Here is a 15,727-nt window from a genome sequence, read left to right on the forward strand (position 1 = left end):
TGTATTTGTGTTTACATTATGCGCACGTGTGATGTGTTGTGTACACGTTTGTTGCGCAGCTTGTTTTGTCACAGGCCCCCTGTAGGGCAGATTAGACTTTGACAGTACACGTGTATGTGTGTGTCTTTGCACATTCATTTCATAAAAGCAGCAAAGAAAAAAACGAGTGGATTAGCATGAAGGCGGGTCAGAGCTGAAAGGCCATCAACCATGTGGTGAAACACATTTTTTATTAAAAGTAAACGTGCACTACAACTCAATCTGTGTTCAACAAGACACGACACAACACATGTTAACTATCTCAATGTATTTATTAGATTCTTAATATGCAAAATCAGTAAAATGCAGAGTAACAGAAATACAAAATGGAATCTGAGGATATACACTGCAGATGTAAAGTATTCACCTCCACCTGCAGGACCTCTACTGTTTTAAAACACGGACATGTGCTTAAGATGTTTCAAATGATCAAATTAAAATTATTTCCACAAGCTGAACTTCCCATGACTAGAATTCTCGCCGTGCAGTTTTATGCCTCCGTCAACAAGTGCAATTTCAATCTACGTACTTTCTCTCTCCAGATTCATGAGGTCACCTTGACCTTTGACCTTTGGCTACTGAAAACCGCTTCATTTTTTTCAAGCCATGTGAATGTTTGGATCACATTTGAAGAAAAAGAGATGTAGAATTCACAAGAACAAAAACTATATATGTATATTGTGAAATTTCCTATGGGCAGTCCTATCACAGTTATACATCACACTCACAGGAATGAGAGGTCACTCTGACTGCATAGACAAAGGGTCTTTAATGCAAACTAGTGAGTTTGCTTATAAGTACCATTCAGAGTGAAGATAATAAGATGTAAAAGATCCACACATACTGCACATCACATCCCTATAATGAAACCTGGTGGTGGCGCTGTAACGTCAGAGTGTATGTATGTCTGTGCAGCAGCCTCAGATAAACGAAGCAGATTAGACAAGATGTTACAACCTGATCTTGTAGCAGGACTTTAAAACGGTTGAATAAGACACTTGTTGACTTGAAGGAGGTGAACACTTGCATAAACATTAACAACTCATTTTTGACATTTACTGTCTCTCATTACTGTCACTACAGTCTCAGTCTTTACTTTACTGAGTGGACTGGAGTCAAGGAGCTTAAGGACGCCTATTAACACACACACAAATAATCTGTACTGTATATACACATTATCACAGGCACTGTGATTATAAAAAGGTGTTTAAAACTAATATTTAGCAAAAGAACAATCTACAGCGCAGCATCCAGCCTCCTCTGCTGTCCAAATAAATAACAGATCTTTACAACGAGGAGACGCTACAGGTGGCATCCAGGCAACAACACGATAAAAGTAGTGAGGGTGGGAAACATTCGAAGCATCTCGTAAGGCAACTGTTGGCAGGTTAATCCTTCAGAAAAAAATATATATATACAAGTTTAGGCCCCAGTAAAAAGAAAGATCAATGACCATGATGGACTGAAGGTTGATTGATTGTGATTGATTCATTTTTTAGCTCTCACCTGTGACTTTTTTTTATTTTAATCTTTAAAAAATGATGTTTTTTACAGCACATGCTTCTCTTTCCTTCACCCCTCACAAATACACATATTCACACATAGACAAATTGACACAAGGATCTCTTCAGTATGTAACCCTGACAAAGGCAGACAGACACCAAAATGTTACCGATATGTTATCACCTATTTCTCATCTTTCTCTCAGGCCCAGTCTCCACTGAGACCAATCAGCTCTCAAAAATCACACATCAGATTTACTTACAATAGCAAATGTTTCAGCTGTTGAACTGCAGGGTGATTCCAACAACTCGTCGAGCAGTGACACAGAAAGAACTAAACACCACAGAATTAGAAATGTCTCTAGAATATATAAACCTGTATTTTCTATGTAAAATCTAAGCACTCATGCTCGTGCCTGTAATAACCTGACTACGGCTTTAACTCAGCATGTCTCCTCATGCTTCTGTCCTGTAAAACTATTCAGTGATTTCCTGACACTGACCAGTGGAAACATTGAGCGCAGACTTGCTCCACGTTGAGCTGATTCAGGAAATCTTCAGAGTGATTGTTGTACGTCAAACAGTCACTTTAATGCCACAGCTGCTTCTCCTGTTCAAGTTCAATTCTTTTTTGCAGGGAAACCAGTGTAGGTTCTATTTTACACACGATCCTGTCGTCCACACTGTTTTTGGTCCGTTTCATTTCCAGCAAAAGAGGAGCAGACGGCGGTGCGAGGCCATAATCCCGACACAGTGTGCGAGTCCATTACTGCTCTGTCCAGTCACAGAGCGATGACGTAATTGGGATTGTTTAAGGTTCGTGATGAGGCCGACCATCTGCCCTTTAAAGAACAAACATCCAGATGGACAGTGATTAAATTCAGTGTTTACAACTTTTTCTTTCATAAATACTTTTACATGATTTTTTTAAATCTGCATAGTGAAAATAACATGTTGCTTTTTATCCTTTAACCCTAAAATCAGCTTCACAGCAGCATCCAGAGACCAAGCTCCAAATTTTCATCCAGACTACAAATGTCTCGGAGCCATGGCAACCAGACACGAGGCTGCTGATATGACGTGGACTCAATGAGCAGCGGTCAAGAGAGGAGATACACGGCAAATACACAGTCTGACAAATATAGCGACGCATCACCTCCCATCGTCCACTTAATCTCTGTGATATGTCAGTTTCAGTGAAGCCTGGAATTATATTGCAGGCTCATTTAAAACAGGGCTGCTTCTAAAATGATTATTTTCATTATTGATGTATTTGTTTATTACTATTTCCATTCATTATTTTGTAAATAAATGTGGGAAATGAATGAAAAAAAACCATTATGTACCTCAGAGGCAAAGGCAACCCAAACATTAGAAAATGATCGATTCATTAGAGAAAATGATAAGTTTTCTTTTGGAATAATTTAATAATCATTTCAGCACTATTTAACAGTCACAGAGTCATTAGCTAGAGTCTGAGCTTTTTACTCAAGTCATAATCTGCAGTAAGATTTGTCAGCTGAGAACCACATTTTATTCAGGTGGACATTATTCTAAAGCTTTGTTCATTTATGCACTTGATTGATTGTGTCATTACTGAATTTTTTATCCAAGAGTTGAGGATATTTTAACAGCTGGAGCTATAACAGTGAAAGGTGTAATTATAGAGAGAAAACTATTGCAACAGAATAAATTCTGATCCACTGTAACTGCATATTAGTTTTATCATCAAAAACATATTTACATCAACTCAGAACATTGAATACACACAAACCAACATTTATTTAATCTGAAAATTGTTGTATCTGTGTTGTGTCTTTAACTTGTAGTTCATTCAAACGTGATGCCTGTCATCACAGAGGCCAAGCTGACTGACTCAGGTGAATCATGCGTTGTTAGGTGGCCTCATGTGTTGCTGCCTGCATTTGAAGCCTGTTCTTGCCTTAGAGAAGGTCTCTGACCGAAAGCTTGTAAATTAAAAAATACATTTGCACAGTTTTGAGTGTGAGGAAACGTTTTTCCCCTCATTATCCACATTATAATCAACTCGAGTGTGACATATGTCTCACCTTTCTTGCAGCGAAGATTATCGAACATCCCTAAAGAGCTGAAAGATAAACAACAGAGGGGTTATCACACAAGGAGCTGAAGACAGTGATGGACTGAGGAGAGAAGAAGAATAAAGCAGATTTCATTAATGATACAACATGATCTGAACAGTGACTTTACTCTGACTATGTTAGGTTACCTAAAATGTTGATCTTCTAGAGAAAAAGTGTGAGACAAAGAGTTGTATACATCAAGTAATATTAGTACTTAGTGTAAATACTTAGAGTAAATACTCAAGACAAGAGGAAGAGAAAACATAAACAGAACAAGTCAAACATCCTGCCTTTCACTCACATACACACACGAACACACACACAGACGGACAGGTCTTATGTGAGCTGTCAGTGAGTCTAATGCAGACAGACACACACTGACACACGGTCAGTGTACCATGTACATGTACTCCACATAGAGAATTTGACAATCCTCTACGTGGAGTGAATATGCAGTGAATCCCTCCTCCACCTCCTTCACCCAAACACAAACATCCTGCGTAAATCCAGCCTCTGCTGCAATCCCATCACCAAAGCAATCACACCTTGTCTCAAGTCGGCAACAAAGAAATATTATCAAGTCAATGCATTGATGAAATGTTAATCAAAACAAAATATCTGTGAAGGCAGCAACACGCTGACCCTGGGCTCACGTCGGTGGATGTAGCAGCAGACTTGAGTTGACTGTGTTGCTACACTCTGCAGCAAACTAATGAGAGGTGTGTGATGACTGTAAACAGCAAGAGGAGACAACTGCACATCAGATTGTGGATATTTGGTCTCATAGGACCAAGAAGAAAGAGGGACATTTTCTGGATGGCTGCACTCAGTTCTCAATGAAAATAGAACAGATGGAGTGGGTGATATTGATGTTGTTGAACAGGTCTGGTTTTATGTCGGTGTGCTTCAAATATAGTCCAACAAACCCACAGCGATGATGTTTGTCAAACTCTTGCCAAGCATACAACTCTGTGAGCTGATATGGCAGCAGTGCTGTGGAGCTGTGTTAAAGGGATAGTTCACCCAAAAATGAAAATTCACTCATTACCTACTCACTACTATGCCGATGGAGGGGTGGGTGAAGTGTCAGAGTCCACAAAACACAAGTTTCAGGTGTTGCAGTCAAATCCAATACGATTGAATTAAGTGGGCGACCACTTAAAATGTAAAAAACAGAAAACAAACAGAAAAGGCCTCCATACTGCTCCTGTGGTATCATCCAAATTCTTGCAATACTCACAAGATCTCATGAGAACTCACGATAGCTGCAGTTCAGTAACGAGGAGGATATCAGAGGACATCTATGTTAAAAAGTTGGTGGAAATGACGCTGGTTCGTTTTGAATGTCTCTTCTGGGTTTACGGACACTTGGATGACACCACAGGATCAGTATGGAGGCCTTTTGTTTTTTTCTGCTGTTTCTTTTCCATGTTTGGCGAAGTGGTCACCATCTACTTCAACTGTATTGGATTTGCCTGCAACGCTGTTTACCAAATGAACTCCAAAAATGTTTGGTGGACTCAAACACTTCACCCACTGCTCCATCGCCATAGTGGTGAGTAGATAATGAGTCAATTTTCATTTTTAGGTTAACGATCCCTTTAACCATAGTTTGACTGAGGGCACAACTTCAACATAAATGTGTTGTTCTTTTTGTTTTCTGTAGTTTCCTTCATGTTTTGAAGCCAGAAGCCGTCACCAGAATAATTCTGTCTTTTTAGTTCTCCTACAATATGAAGATGCTGCTGTCTGCTCCTCTTCACATCATCTGGATTCTTAGACATTTATAGACCTTGACTCACATAATAATTTGTTTTCTGGCCCTGGGATCCAGACTCCTGAACACACACACTTTTCATGAAGCTAAGCTAATGTAGTCTATTTTTGGTCAAAATAGTTTAAGAACCCAGATGATGATTAAATCATAGATGAATCATGGAACAGAGATTATTGATCCTGCACAGGTGGAACCCTCAACTCCTGTCTCCTTTTGGCAGGAGAGAATAACAAACAGAAAGCTTGTGCAGAGCTTCTCATGCACCGTCTTATGTCTGCAGTAATCAAAGGTGATAAACATTTGTTCTGCTCTTCTGAGGATCGAGGTTGAGGGTGTGGACCACCTGTTCAGCCTGAATGTCTCCGATAAGCCCACAGCTTTAAATTTCACTGCCGGGTTTTTCCTAGATTAGTCCCAGTGATTGGTGCATTGACTCACAGCAAGCGGGTCTTGGCTGAAAGCTGCTACGCTGTTCCGCATTTCATTCTCACTGCCACGCAGGGGTATCAGTGACACGTTACCGTGACGTGTGTCCGGCAACACGCGGCTCACTCGCGTCAGCTGGAGTCCGTCCTGAGGCCACACGTTGCCGTCATACTTTAAATGAGGAGTGGATAAGGAAAGAGGGAAAGATGAGGGGTAGGGATTTTATAAAAAGAGAAACAAACAGGAGCAAAAAAATAAGTATCAACAGGTTTAAAACAGATTTTAAAGCATGTTACTATACAGTGTGTGTGCGCACGTGCATGCGTGCGTGCATAAGATCACACCTGAATACTGAGAATAGTAGCGAACCACTCCCTCATTTCTGTCTGGGTGTCACAGCAGAGATACCTGCAAATAAATAGAGGGGATGAAGAGAGGGAGACAGCATGATAAAAATCAGCCGGCAGGGTGTTTTTTTGTGTGTGTGTGTGTGTGTGTGTGTGTGTGTGTGTGTGTGTGTGTGTGTGTGTGTGTGTGTGTGTGTGTGTGTGCGTGCGTGCGTGCGTGCGTGCGTGCGTGCGTGCGTGTGTTGGGAGAGAAGAAAAGGCACAGAGGCTGGCAGAGGGTAACTCTGGCACATTTTGGTTAAAGGGGAGGGGGGTGAAAGTGTGAAAAACTGAAAGTGACACACTCTCCCATGATGCTGGGTGGTAGCACCACAAGCATAAACATGGAGTGTAAGTCCTCAACAGAAAAAAACATTGATGAGATCCTTCAGTGTTGAACTTGTGTCCCCGGTCCGTGAAGTGCGTCTGTGTCTCTGTCATTTCTGTATGTGTACGTGAATATTTCCTGCCACTCAGGTTGCAGTCACACAGCCCCATGAGTCATTAGTGATGCTGTGGTGCTGAATAAATAAGCTTTATTTAAAATTGTTATGAGCACAGATTTAGACAACTCTTCAAATCAAGCACAATCCACAGAGACACAACAAAACTCTGATGCAAACTTTAGAGTAAAACTGTATCCAGCAAACCACACACACACACACACACACACACACACACACACACATATTTTTCTCCTCTTTTATATTTCATCTTTTTCTATGGAGTCCATTTTATCCAGGTATCCTCCTTGTCATCCAACTAAAAACTTAATACAAGCGTTAGCCATGAGTTTATGCTGAATCCCGCCTGCATGCCGAAGCTGGTACAATCTTTGCGGATGTCGTTACGGCCACTGGCACTGCACATGCATCACTCGCTTACACGGGATGGAGGAATGGCTAATAGGCGATGTCAGAATTGACAGGTTATCACGGGGGATGAATTTTTTTGTCATTTTGGTTTAAAAGGCCTAATGAACAGACATAATACATTTACTTTCTATTCCATTAACCAAACTCTAATGTGATCATCATCAACTGCAGAATAATAAATGGATTTCCACGACACTACAGAATAAAAGTGAATTAACATGATAAAAATGAATCACTTCTGTTTAAGCTTAAAAGCAGTGATCACAAGAGTGTGCTGATGAAATAGTGCCACAAACTGGGAAAATGAATAGGTGCTAAGTGCTTTGCTGGAATAGAAGTAGTAACAGGAAAAACTAAGTGGCTTTAATAGCAGAAGGGTGAAGGTACAGTGTCTGCAACATGGCACTTCCTCATCCATTACGTTCTTCATGTTTTCAGTTTCTTACTTATCTTAACCACTCTTCTTCTTACTAAGTTTACTGTTAGACTTGGTATATAGTCTCTCCTCTTCAGTGTGACTCTACCTTACACTTTCTCCCCCTTCCTTCTTTATCTTTCCTCCACACGTGCTCCCTCTCTCTTCTTCCTCTAAGGTAGCTCTTTTTTTGCTGTGAGGGATGTGACAATGTGAGTGTAACTAGGATGACGTTGCTCACAGCTTGATGAAAACAGCACTACTGTTTCAACTGCGCTGATGTCTAATGCAGTTGACAGTGTAGTGCCTACTGTAACATGAACACATGGGTGTGCACATATTCAACTGATGCACACACATACACCCAGAGAGATGTACATGTGGACAGACCTGGTGGAGAATAAAGACATGACTGCGGGGGTGCTTGTTTGTTTCCCTCCTGGGTGGAAATGACCCTTTATATGCATCCTCCTCCAAACTCTCACATCGTGTTCTGACCTGTTTTTTGCACCTACAGAGAAAACTGCCGGCTTTATCCAACACTGGCCATGTTTACATTTACATTAAACACTTGATCACACGGCCATCGTGAGAAAAATGCCACTGCCTGCTGAACACAAGGACATCAAGAATGTCAGAGCAACTGAATAACTTTGCACTAAAGGCTGCATACTTCTGCAGAGAGACATACAGCTACAGGAATGTTGTATTAGAATAATGTTTAAATTGCAGAACGTAAGTTTCAGACAATAGACTGTATATAAAGATGGACAACATGTTTCCAGAAATAAGGCCAAAATATTCCGGATACGAATGCTGTCATGGACAGAATGTAATAAATACTCAAACACACACATGTATACAGACAAATACAGGTGCAGACAAATTAAGCCATTTGATGCAATCTCTAATAATTTGAACAAATCTGTCTTTAGCTGCAGTCTTATTATAGAAAACTGAGCATTAGAATAGACCATGTATGCTTGTTAAATCTGATGGTGTGAGCAGGACTGAGCTGTGAGGGCTGTGGGCAAACAGCCATGTATCGTGTTTAAAAGATGAACGTCCTGTAAATACAGCTACTGGACAGGTACTCACCACTGCTGCCTCTCTGGCCTCTCTTGTTTCACACTCTCACACACCACAGTCAGGCCCCAACTGAAAAACAGACGGATGAAGAGACAGAAATAAGTTCAACAGCGGTTCAGCTGAAACAGTGCATTCTTGGACCTAATCTGCCCCCTAGTGGTCACTGTCTTTACATGCCCCTCTGAGCTATTTGCTCATTTTGACACAACGCAAGCTTAATAAAAGTGTAATTGCTCCTACATATGTATAGTTTATTACCAGTACCAGTAGTTTTACATAGTATGTTCACAGATACAACGCATCACTCTGCTATAAGCTTATTTTTGTGGTGTATCTTCTCCAGTGTCACACAAACAAATGCAAGGATACTAAAGAGAGGCGTGAGTTATTGATGATAGCGTTCAGTTTTTTCTGTTTCAAATCTGGTACAATATCAAACTCTCAGAGCAGCCACCTGTTGCATTGCCACCCAGTATAATGACATCCATGACATGACAAACATGTGCTTCATGTGCAATACTCACCAAGTGGGAGGACGGACTTTCTTCTTGATGCCCAAGTAAACCTTGAGATTTTTCACAGGCCAGTCACGTTCTGGGCGATTACTCTGACAGTCAGAGAGAGTGAAGGGGACAGAGTGAATAAGTGGACGACTCCAAAAGCAGAGAAAGTGAACAAGTTTGCAGTTTTTGTCCGTCTTACCCTTACTTCCTTGTACATCCTGAGCGAGCTAGAGTTGAGGATGAAATATCGGTCATGGAAACTTCCAGAGGTCAGTCCCAATCCCAGGATGCTTCGCTCCTCTCTGAATTTCATCATCCCGTGTTTGGATGCTTCCACTTTACTTGCTGGAGGGCAGATTAATAAGAATGAAGTTATGAGGAAGCAAAATGATTCGGAGAGATTTAGTTTTTGTTGGCAGATTGTGTGTTTACTCAGGTAGAGGATCATGGTTTCCATAGCAAGGTGCTTCTTAATGAGCAGATGGGAGTCAGTGCCAAAGGAGTGAAGGATGGGTAAGACTCGCTCCAGATAGTGCAGAGGACGCTCTGAGGTGGGAAAACAGTGAGCACAAGGTGATAGGAGAATCTGAAGTTATTTCAAATAAAATAGGGGCAATATAAAAACACTTTTGATTGTTTGTGTTAAATTCCCTCTAGCTCTTCCCATTTAATTCCTTTTCTTACTGTCATATCAGCAGGGGGGTACCCTGACCAGTGATTGAACATCTGATGATCGAATGTAGCTGGCATTTGATAAGGCAAACAAAGGCTTCTAACAGAGAGGAACCAGATGTCCCACATACCAGCCTCATAACAAACAACCATACACATCAGCGCACTGACAAGGATCTTTATGCCTCTGGAGTTTGTATCACTTTGCTCAGGTTACAGGTGGAGTGAAAAGCATTTCTCAGGCTTCATGCCACTGTTTGTTTTGCTACAGGCAATTTATTTTTCATTCCACTGTGACACAGCTAGTCATATAAGCCTAAGTTGCTTTCAAAACCCAATATAATTATATATCTGTACACTGACGTAAAAGCATTAGATTAAAAAAGAAAGTGGTGAAAGGATATAACTACACAATTAATATATATTTAAGGCCCAAAAAATCAAAAAACACACAAAAAACTCCATGTCTCACCCATTTCCTCCTTGTTGCTGACCTCCCAGCAGCTCCAGTACTCCTTGTCTTCAACGGAGATGTTGCGCCGGTCAAGAACCTCACATGTCAACTCTGCTGCCGTCATAGAACCAGGGATCTGAGAAAAAAAGGGAACAATGTTATTCCGCAGTTCACAAAGTGTGGCTGTATATTATTGCAGCCAGTTTGTTTTTGTGGTACTTGTACAGAAGAAAAAAGTTGACATCAAAAATGTGAAGCAATATTGTTAATTAAATGAAGTTCAGGTAACCTTAACATGTTGCTCTGCTGTTTCCTTTTTCTCCTCCAGGTACACTGTGCAGATGAAATGTCCTCCAGGCTCAGTGCTCTGAAGTGACCAGTGCACGCACACGCACACACACACACACAGGAAAAAGTCAGACAGAAAACATTAGCATAACAAATAACATCATGCACAGACGCCCAACTGCAGTACCCACATGCATGAACATCTGCTCTGCTTGCACACAACACCAGCAAAGAGCTAATGTCTGAACTGCTTTACATGTACATTTCTCACAATGCATTAATATTTCAAATGCTGAACACTTAATCAAGTCACTCTCAAGACACAACTTAACAACTATGAAATAAATCATATGAAGCTATGACGGTATTGCATCACATTCTTATTCAAAATATGTACAGAAGGGGCAGCTAAGTTCATTCAAACTTTTTGAACTGACTCTTACTTTACTTTGTTAAAAGTAAGATCACCGGAGCGTTTCGTGTAATCATGTGTGCCACTCACAGGAAACTTTGTGTTTAGTTTCTCTCGCACTTGGATGATAACAGTGATCTCCTCCAGCTGCTTCTTTAGCTGCTGCTCATCCACCTGCAAACAAGGAAGCACACATTTATTTCATAATTTCATTACAGCATGATGCCAAACTTCAGTCTGAAATCCCCAGAGCTCCATGTTAAGCTAATGTCATTAGCATGAGGCTGTATTTTTAACTCTTCAAAACAAAATAATGCAGTTAAGATAACATAGTTTGGAGGTGGTTTTTCATTAAGAGTGAATTTTGACAAAGAATGGAGGGATTTAAATTTGAGCTCAAGAGAGGAAATCCCATCATCATCGTGCGTTTCCTTCCTCCCTCTCTAGCTTCCTTCTTATTTTCCCATCACAGTCACAGTCACATTCATTTTCAGGAAACAAACATAAAGTGTTGTAGGAACATAATCTTATAACCACATAATTAAAACATTCCACTAGATAAGATCAGTTTCTATTTATAAGACTGACGAGAATTTAGATGCTACTGGAAATAAACTAGATGTGACAGGAATCTGTTTGTAAGTCTCATCTTGCAGCCAATTGAAAATGCCATCTCCTTTGACATCTCAGCCATTCAGAGCTGTGCACTCTACGCTGCTTGCCATTTCCTGATGTCTACACAACAAACATAAAGTGCTGTAGGAACAAAATCTTATTACCACATAATTAAAATATTCCACTAGATAAGATCGGTTTCTGTTCATAGGACTGACGAGCATTTAGAAGCTACTGGAAATAAACTAGATGTGACAGGAATCTGTTTGTAAGTCTCATCTTGCAGCCAATTGAAAATGCCATCTCCTTTGACATCTCAGGCTTTCAGAGCTGTGCACTCTACGCTGCTTGCCATTTCCTGATGTCACCACTTAAATTTTTAATGAATCACGTTAAAGAACAAAATGTTTTGCCCTCCCATCATTCCTCTGTCTACAGTGGGCAATGACTCTGACCTCAAAGATGAGCGTGTAGTGCTCTATTAGCTCCTCTATGGCACGGCCAGCAGTGTAGTCCTTCCCATCTGTCTGGAACAGTGTGGGACCAAACACTATGGCCAGGTTGTGGAGGTTCATTTGGTTCAGCTCAGAAAAACGTTGCACGCTGAAAACAAGTACAGGGAAAACATACATTTGTATGTGCACACAGACATAAGTAAAGATACAAGAGGATTGTTTTGCTTGAGTGGGTTTCTCACCAGTAGAGGTGGTTGATAAGAGCTTGTAGTGTAGCCTTGTTAACACGAGGCAGTCTGTTCAACAACAGCTGGTACTGGGAGATTTTCATACTTTCATCCTGAATGGCTGTAAGGGGTGAAAGGAAGAGGAAGGAAAGGAGAAGATTTTAAACAAAGAATGAATAGAAAGAGAGATCACAGAGAAAGTCAGGATATGCGAGAAGGGAAGAGGGACAGCACAAAAGAGAGAAAGTGATCAGTGAAAAGAGGGATAAAGATATACAAACACATACAAATGCAGTAAAGAGAAGGAAAAACACATATTTAGAAAGTGAGATTCAAATAAAAAAGGGGTTAAAAGTGACATACTGCAACAGCATATCACCTGACACGAGGCTGGAGCAAGTGATCTGACAACTCAGTCATATCTCATCATATGTCATACTCTCATCAGTTAAAACTGTTTACAGCAAGGTCAGCGGATGTTACTGAAGCATAATAGTGTTGTGAATGTTACCAGCTGCACTGAGCCAGACATTGGCATCCTCTGAGGTGAACAGCCCTTCTCCTAACTCCCTGAAGAAACGCTTGAGCGTGTTGGAGACGTCATCCACCTGGTGCTCTCCTTCCCTTAGATGAACACTGCGAGCATCACAGCGGAATCTCTCACACAGCGCTGCCACCCGCGAGTTCACACCACTCTTACGATAGATTCCCTCAGATGTTAAACCTAGTCAAAGATATTTAACAAGAACAAACACAAAAACAGAGCAAAACAGTTATAAACACAGGGAACATACAGGACTTACAGTACAGAAAATTACATACTGTGATACCATACTTAGGTGAAATATACCTTGTTCATCCAACTCAATAGACAGCTCTTATAGTCCAGCAGAGATTCCTAAATTGTCAGCTGAACTCACAAGACTTTAAAATATTAACTATATAGAGTGTGAAAAACATTCCAGCTAAAATGTTGTCTTATACATTGTTAAGATGGGGTTTAGTAAAATGATGAAAAGTTAGAGTTTGCTTGTGTCTAATTTAGTTGTTATAGATTTTGTAGATACACCATTCTCTAAAGAATAAAACTTGCAAACATGTTGCTCCTTTGACCACATATCAATCAAAAAGGTCAAGACCTGCAAGTTGTGTCCTTTTCCTTTTACAACTAACACCAGATCATGATGTAGTTCCATTATGACAAACTTTAACCATTTATCACAACTAAAAATCCCACAACAGTTCTTCACGTGGTGCCAAACATCAAGTGTCCAGAGGAAATGCACAGTGTCAAGTGTTCACATACAAGTGAAAATAAGAAGGGCCAAAATTGCATCCAGCAATGTAGCGAGTATAAAGCTGCTCTTATGATGTGATAACAAGTATATGCAAGGTGGAGATATGGAGAATGACCTCCTTAATATACACAAAGTGCGAGATGCTGTGTTTGTATGGCTCTCACCGCACTGAGTGATGTAGCCGATGCAGCTGTGAACGATGACCGGTATGTCCGTCTCTGTGAGCTGCTGCTGGCCCAGTGTGTCTCCTCCGCTCCCTGCTGCCGCCTGGATGGCCGTGCACCAGCCGCTAAAATCCAACTTCCTCTCTCCCTCAATGTACAGAGTTCTGCAAAAAGACAAAGAAAGAGGGAGATGAGGGGAACAGATAGAGACAGTAACGGTCAATAAGTGCAGATGAGATGTTCTATCTGTCGAACAGTTGTGAATGTTTAATTGATCCTAAAACAATTAGGATTAATACAAAAAGACACAGGAATTACTCTTTCTTCTCACCTTCCTTTCTCCACTAGAACCAGCACTTCATTGTCTTGGATGGCTGAAACACAAACAAGTTGTCATCTGATTATCCCATCAAAGCCGTTTTTCCAAATTGAACTGCATTCACAAAATATTTGTGGTTCAAATTACTGCATTTCATAAACATTATGTCTACAGATTGCAATATGTATGTGGTAAAACTGCTGTTTGTGTGTGCCTCCATGTGTTTGTGTTTTCACTCACAGAGTTCATTGAGTTTACGAAGATGGATCTCCTCCCCCTGGCCATCCTCCAGATGGGCGTGGAGTGTGGAGCCCGCCAGAGCAAACCAACCAACCTTTGACGTTTGCAGGTTCAAGCCATCTTTACACTTCAGCCGCCCAATCCGCTCGAAACCAAGCCTCAGCAAAGGCTCTGCAGTGGCTGGGATAAAGTTCTACAAATAAAAGGAGGACATTGTGACTTTGACACAGATTGTACGTTATTAATCATTTGCCTTCTATATTGAAGATGATTTAACCACTTTAGTCTGTGTATTGCTGAAACCCTGCTCAAAAACTGATACTAATTAAATTCTTAGATGGAAGTTTTAGCCCAAAGCTATTTAAAATGTGTCAGTGATGAGGTCAGCAACCGCATGAAAATGTAGCATTGAGTCAGATCATATTGTCTTTGTAGCTAGAAATGCATGACCTTGAGCAAAATTCTGACACATCCAATGATTTTTATGACAACATAATTCGAAGAATACACACTTTGCTGCATCTATTATACAAAGGATAATTATGTCAGTTATGTGGAGTGCAGCTCTGAAGAAAAACAAGTGAAACTGAAAACTGGGCAGCATTAGTTAACTCTGTCCTTACCACTAAAGATCATTTCCATGCTTAACATAGGGGGAACTGCAAACACATAAAGGTCTAATGTGTAAGATTTAGGTGAAAGGGATTTTTGGCAGAAATTGAATGTAAAATAATCCAAGCGTTGTTTTCACTAGTGTGTAATCATCTAAAAATCTACAAATTGTTGTTTTCTTTACCCTAAATCGGCGTTTTATATTTAAATACTTTATATTTACATCAGGAGTGGGTCCTCTCTACGGAGGCCACCATGTTTTTCACAGTAGCCCAAAATGGATTTTAAAAAATCACCTTTTGAGTTTTTATGACTATAACTGAAGGCTACCACAGGTCTACACACTGAACCTTTGAGTCTTCACCTTAAGGAGGAAGTAGGAGAATTTGTGTTTTTGGTTCTAGACCCCAGTGTATATTTAGTACTCACCTTGGCAATAGACTTGACCCATTCTTTGTGGCCATCTGGATCATCAGTGCCAAACAGATAGAGACGGTCTGACTCAGAGTAGAGTTCAAAGGTATGGTCATACCTATTGAAAGGGAGGTTGGTGATATTTAGTTTTAGCCATGTATTATTTCAGTTTTTGTCATCCCAGACTGGGAGATGAATAGCACATGCATCGGTCTATTTACCCATGTTTTTCAGATGCGTCGACAGCCAAACAGACAATCTCTGAAGCCTTCAGAGCTCCGTTGGGGTTTGAGTTCTTGTCACTCTCATAGTAGCTGAAGGTGCCATCATTCAACACACACCATCGGCGACTGAACTCTAAAAGCAGGAACAAAAAAATGCTTACCAAGCATGAAATACACAAGTTGTGAGTGTTATGTACAGAGCTGATGAGCAGAGAAAAT

The 15,727-nt window shown here is 40.6% G+C and overlaps 1 protein-coding gene across 10 annotated transcripts in view; it reads right to left on the reverse strand.

The window, feature by feature from the left end:
• Positions 1-292: 292 nt before the first annotated feature.
• LOC109634580 (arf-GAP with Rho-GAP domain, ANK repeat and PH domain-containing protein 1) overlaps positions 293-15,727 on the reverse strand; it is a 44,484-nt gene continuing 29,049 nt past the window's right edge. For 9 of the 10 annotated variants that reach the window (XM_069533969.1, XM_069533970.1, XM_069533972.1 and 6 more), the window contains 19 exons: positions 15,506-15,641; positions 15,300-15,402; positions 14,259-14,451; positions 14,031-14,073; positions 13,700-13,863; positions 12,749-12,961; positions 12,253-12,358; positions 12,011-12,158; positions 11,031-11,114; positions 10,530-10,607; positions 10,259-10,376; positions 9,547-9,660; positions 9,314-9,459; positions 9,136-9,218; positions 8,621-8,680; positions 6,191-6,254; positions 5,859-6,017; positions 3,611-3,648; positions 293-2,383 (listed from right to left, as the gene is read on the reverse strand). In XM_069533969.1, coding sequence (XP_069390070.1) covers positions 3,628-3,648; positions 5,859-6,017; positions 6,191-6,254; positions 8,621-8,680; positions 9,136-9,218; positions 9,314-9,459; positions 9,547-9,660; positions 10,259-10,376; positions 10,530-10,607; positions 11,031-11,114; positions 12,011-12,158; positions 12,253-12,358; positions 12,749-12,961; positions 13,700-13,863; positions 14,031-14,073; positions 14,259-14,451; positions 15,300-15,402; positions 15,506-15,641 — 2,033 coding nt within the window. In that variant the 3' untranslated portion in view covers positions 293-2,383; positions 3,611-3,627. The remainder of the gene's footprint in view (positions 2,384-3,610; positions 3,649-5,858; positions 6,018-6,190; positions 6,255-8,620; positions 8,681-9,135; positions 9,219-9,313; positions 9,460-9,546; positions 9,661-10,258; positions 10,377-10,529; positions 10,608-11,030; positions 11,115-12,010; positions 12,159-12,252; positions 12,359-12,748; positions 12,962-13,699; positions 13,864-14,030; positions 14,074-14,258; positions 14,452-15,299; positions 15,403-15,505; positions 15,642-15,727) is intronic. The other variant, XM_069533977.1, reaches the window with a different exon arrangement.

Source organism: Paralichthys olivaceus, chromosome 11 (assembly GCF_024713975.1).
Source record: "Paralichthys olivaceus isolate ysfri-2021 chromosome 11, ASM2471397v2, whole genome shotgun sequence".
Classification (NCBI taxonomy): Eukaryota; Metazoa; Chordata; class Actinopteri; order Pleuronectiformes; family Paralichthyidae; genus Paralichthys; species Paralichthys olivaceus.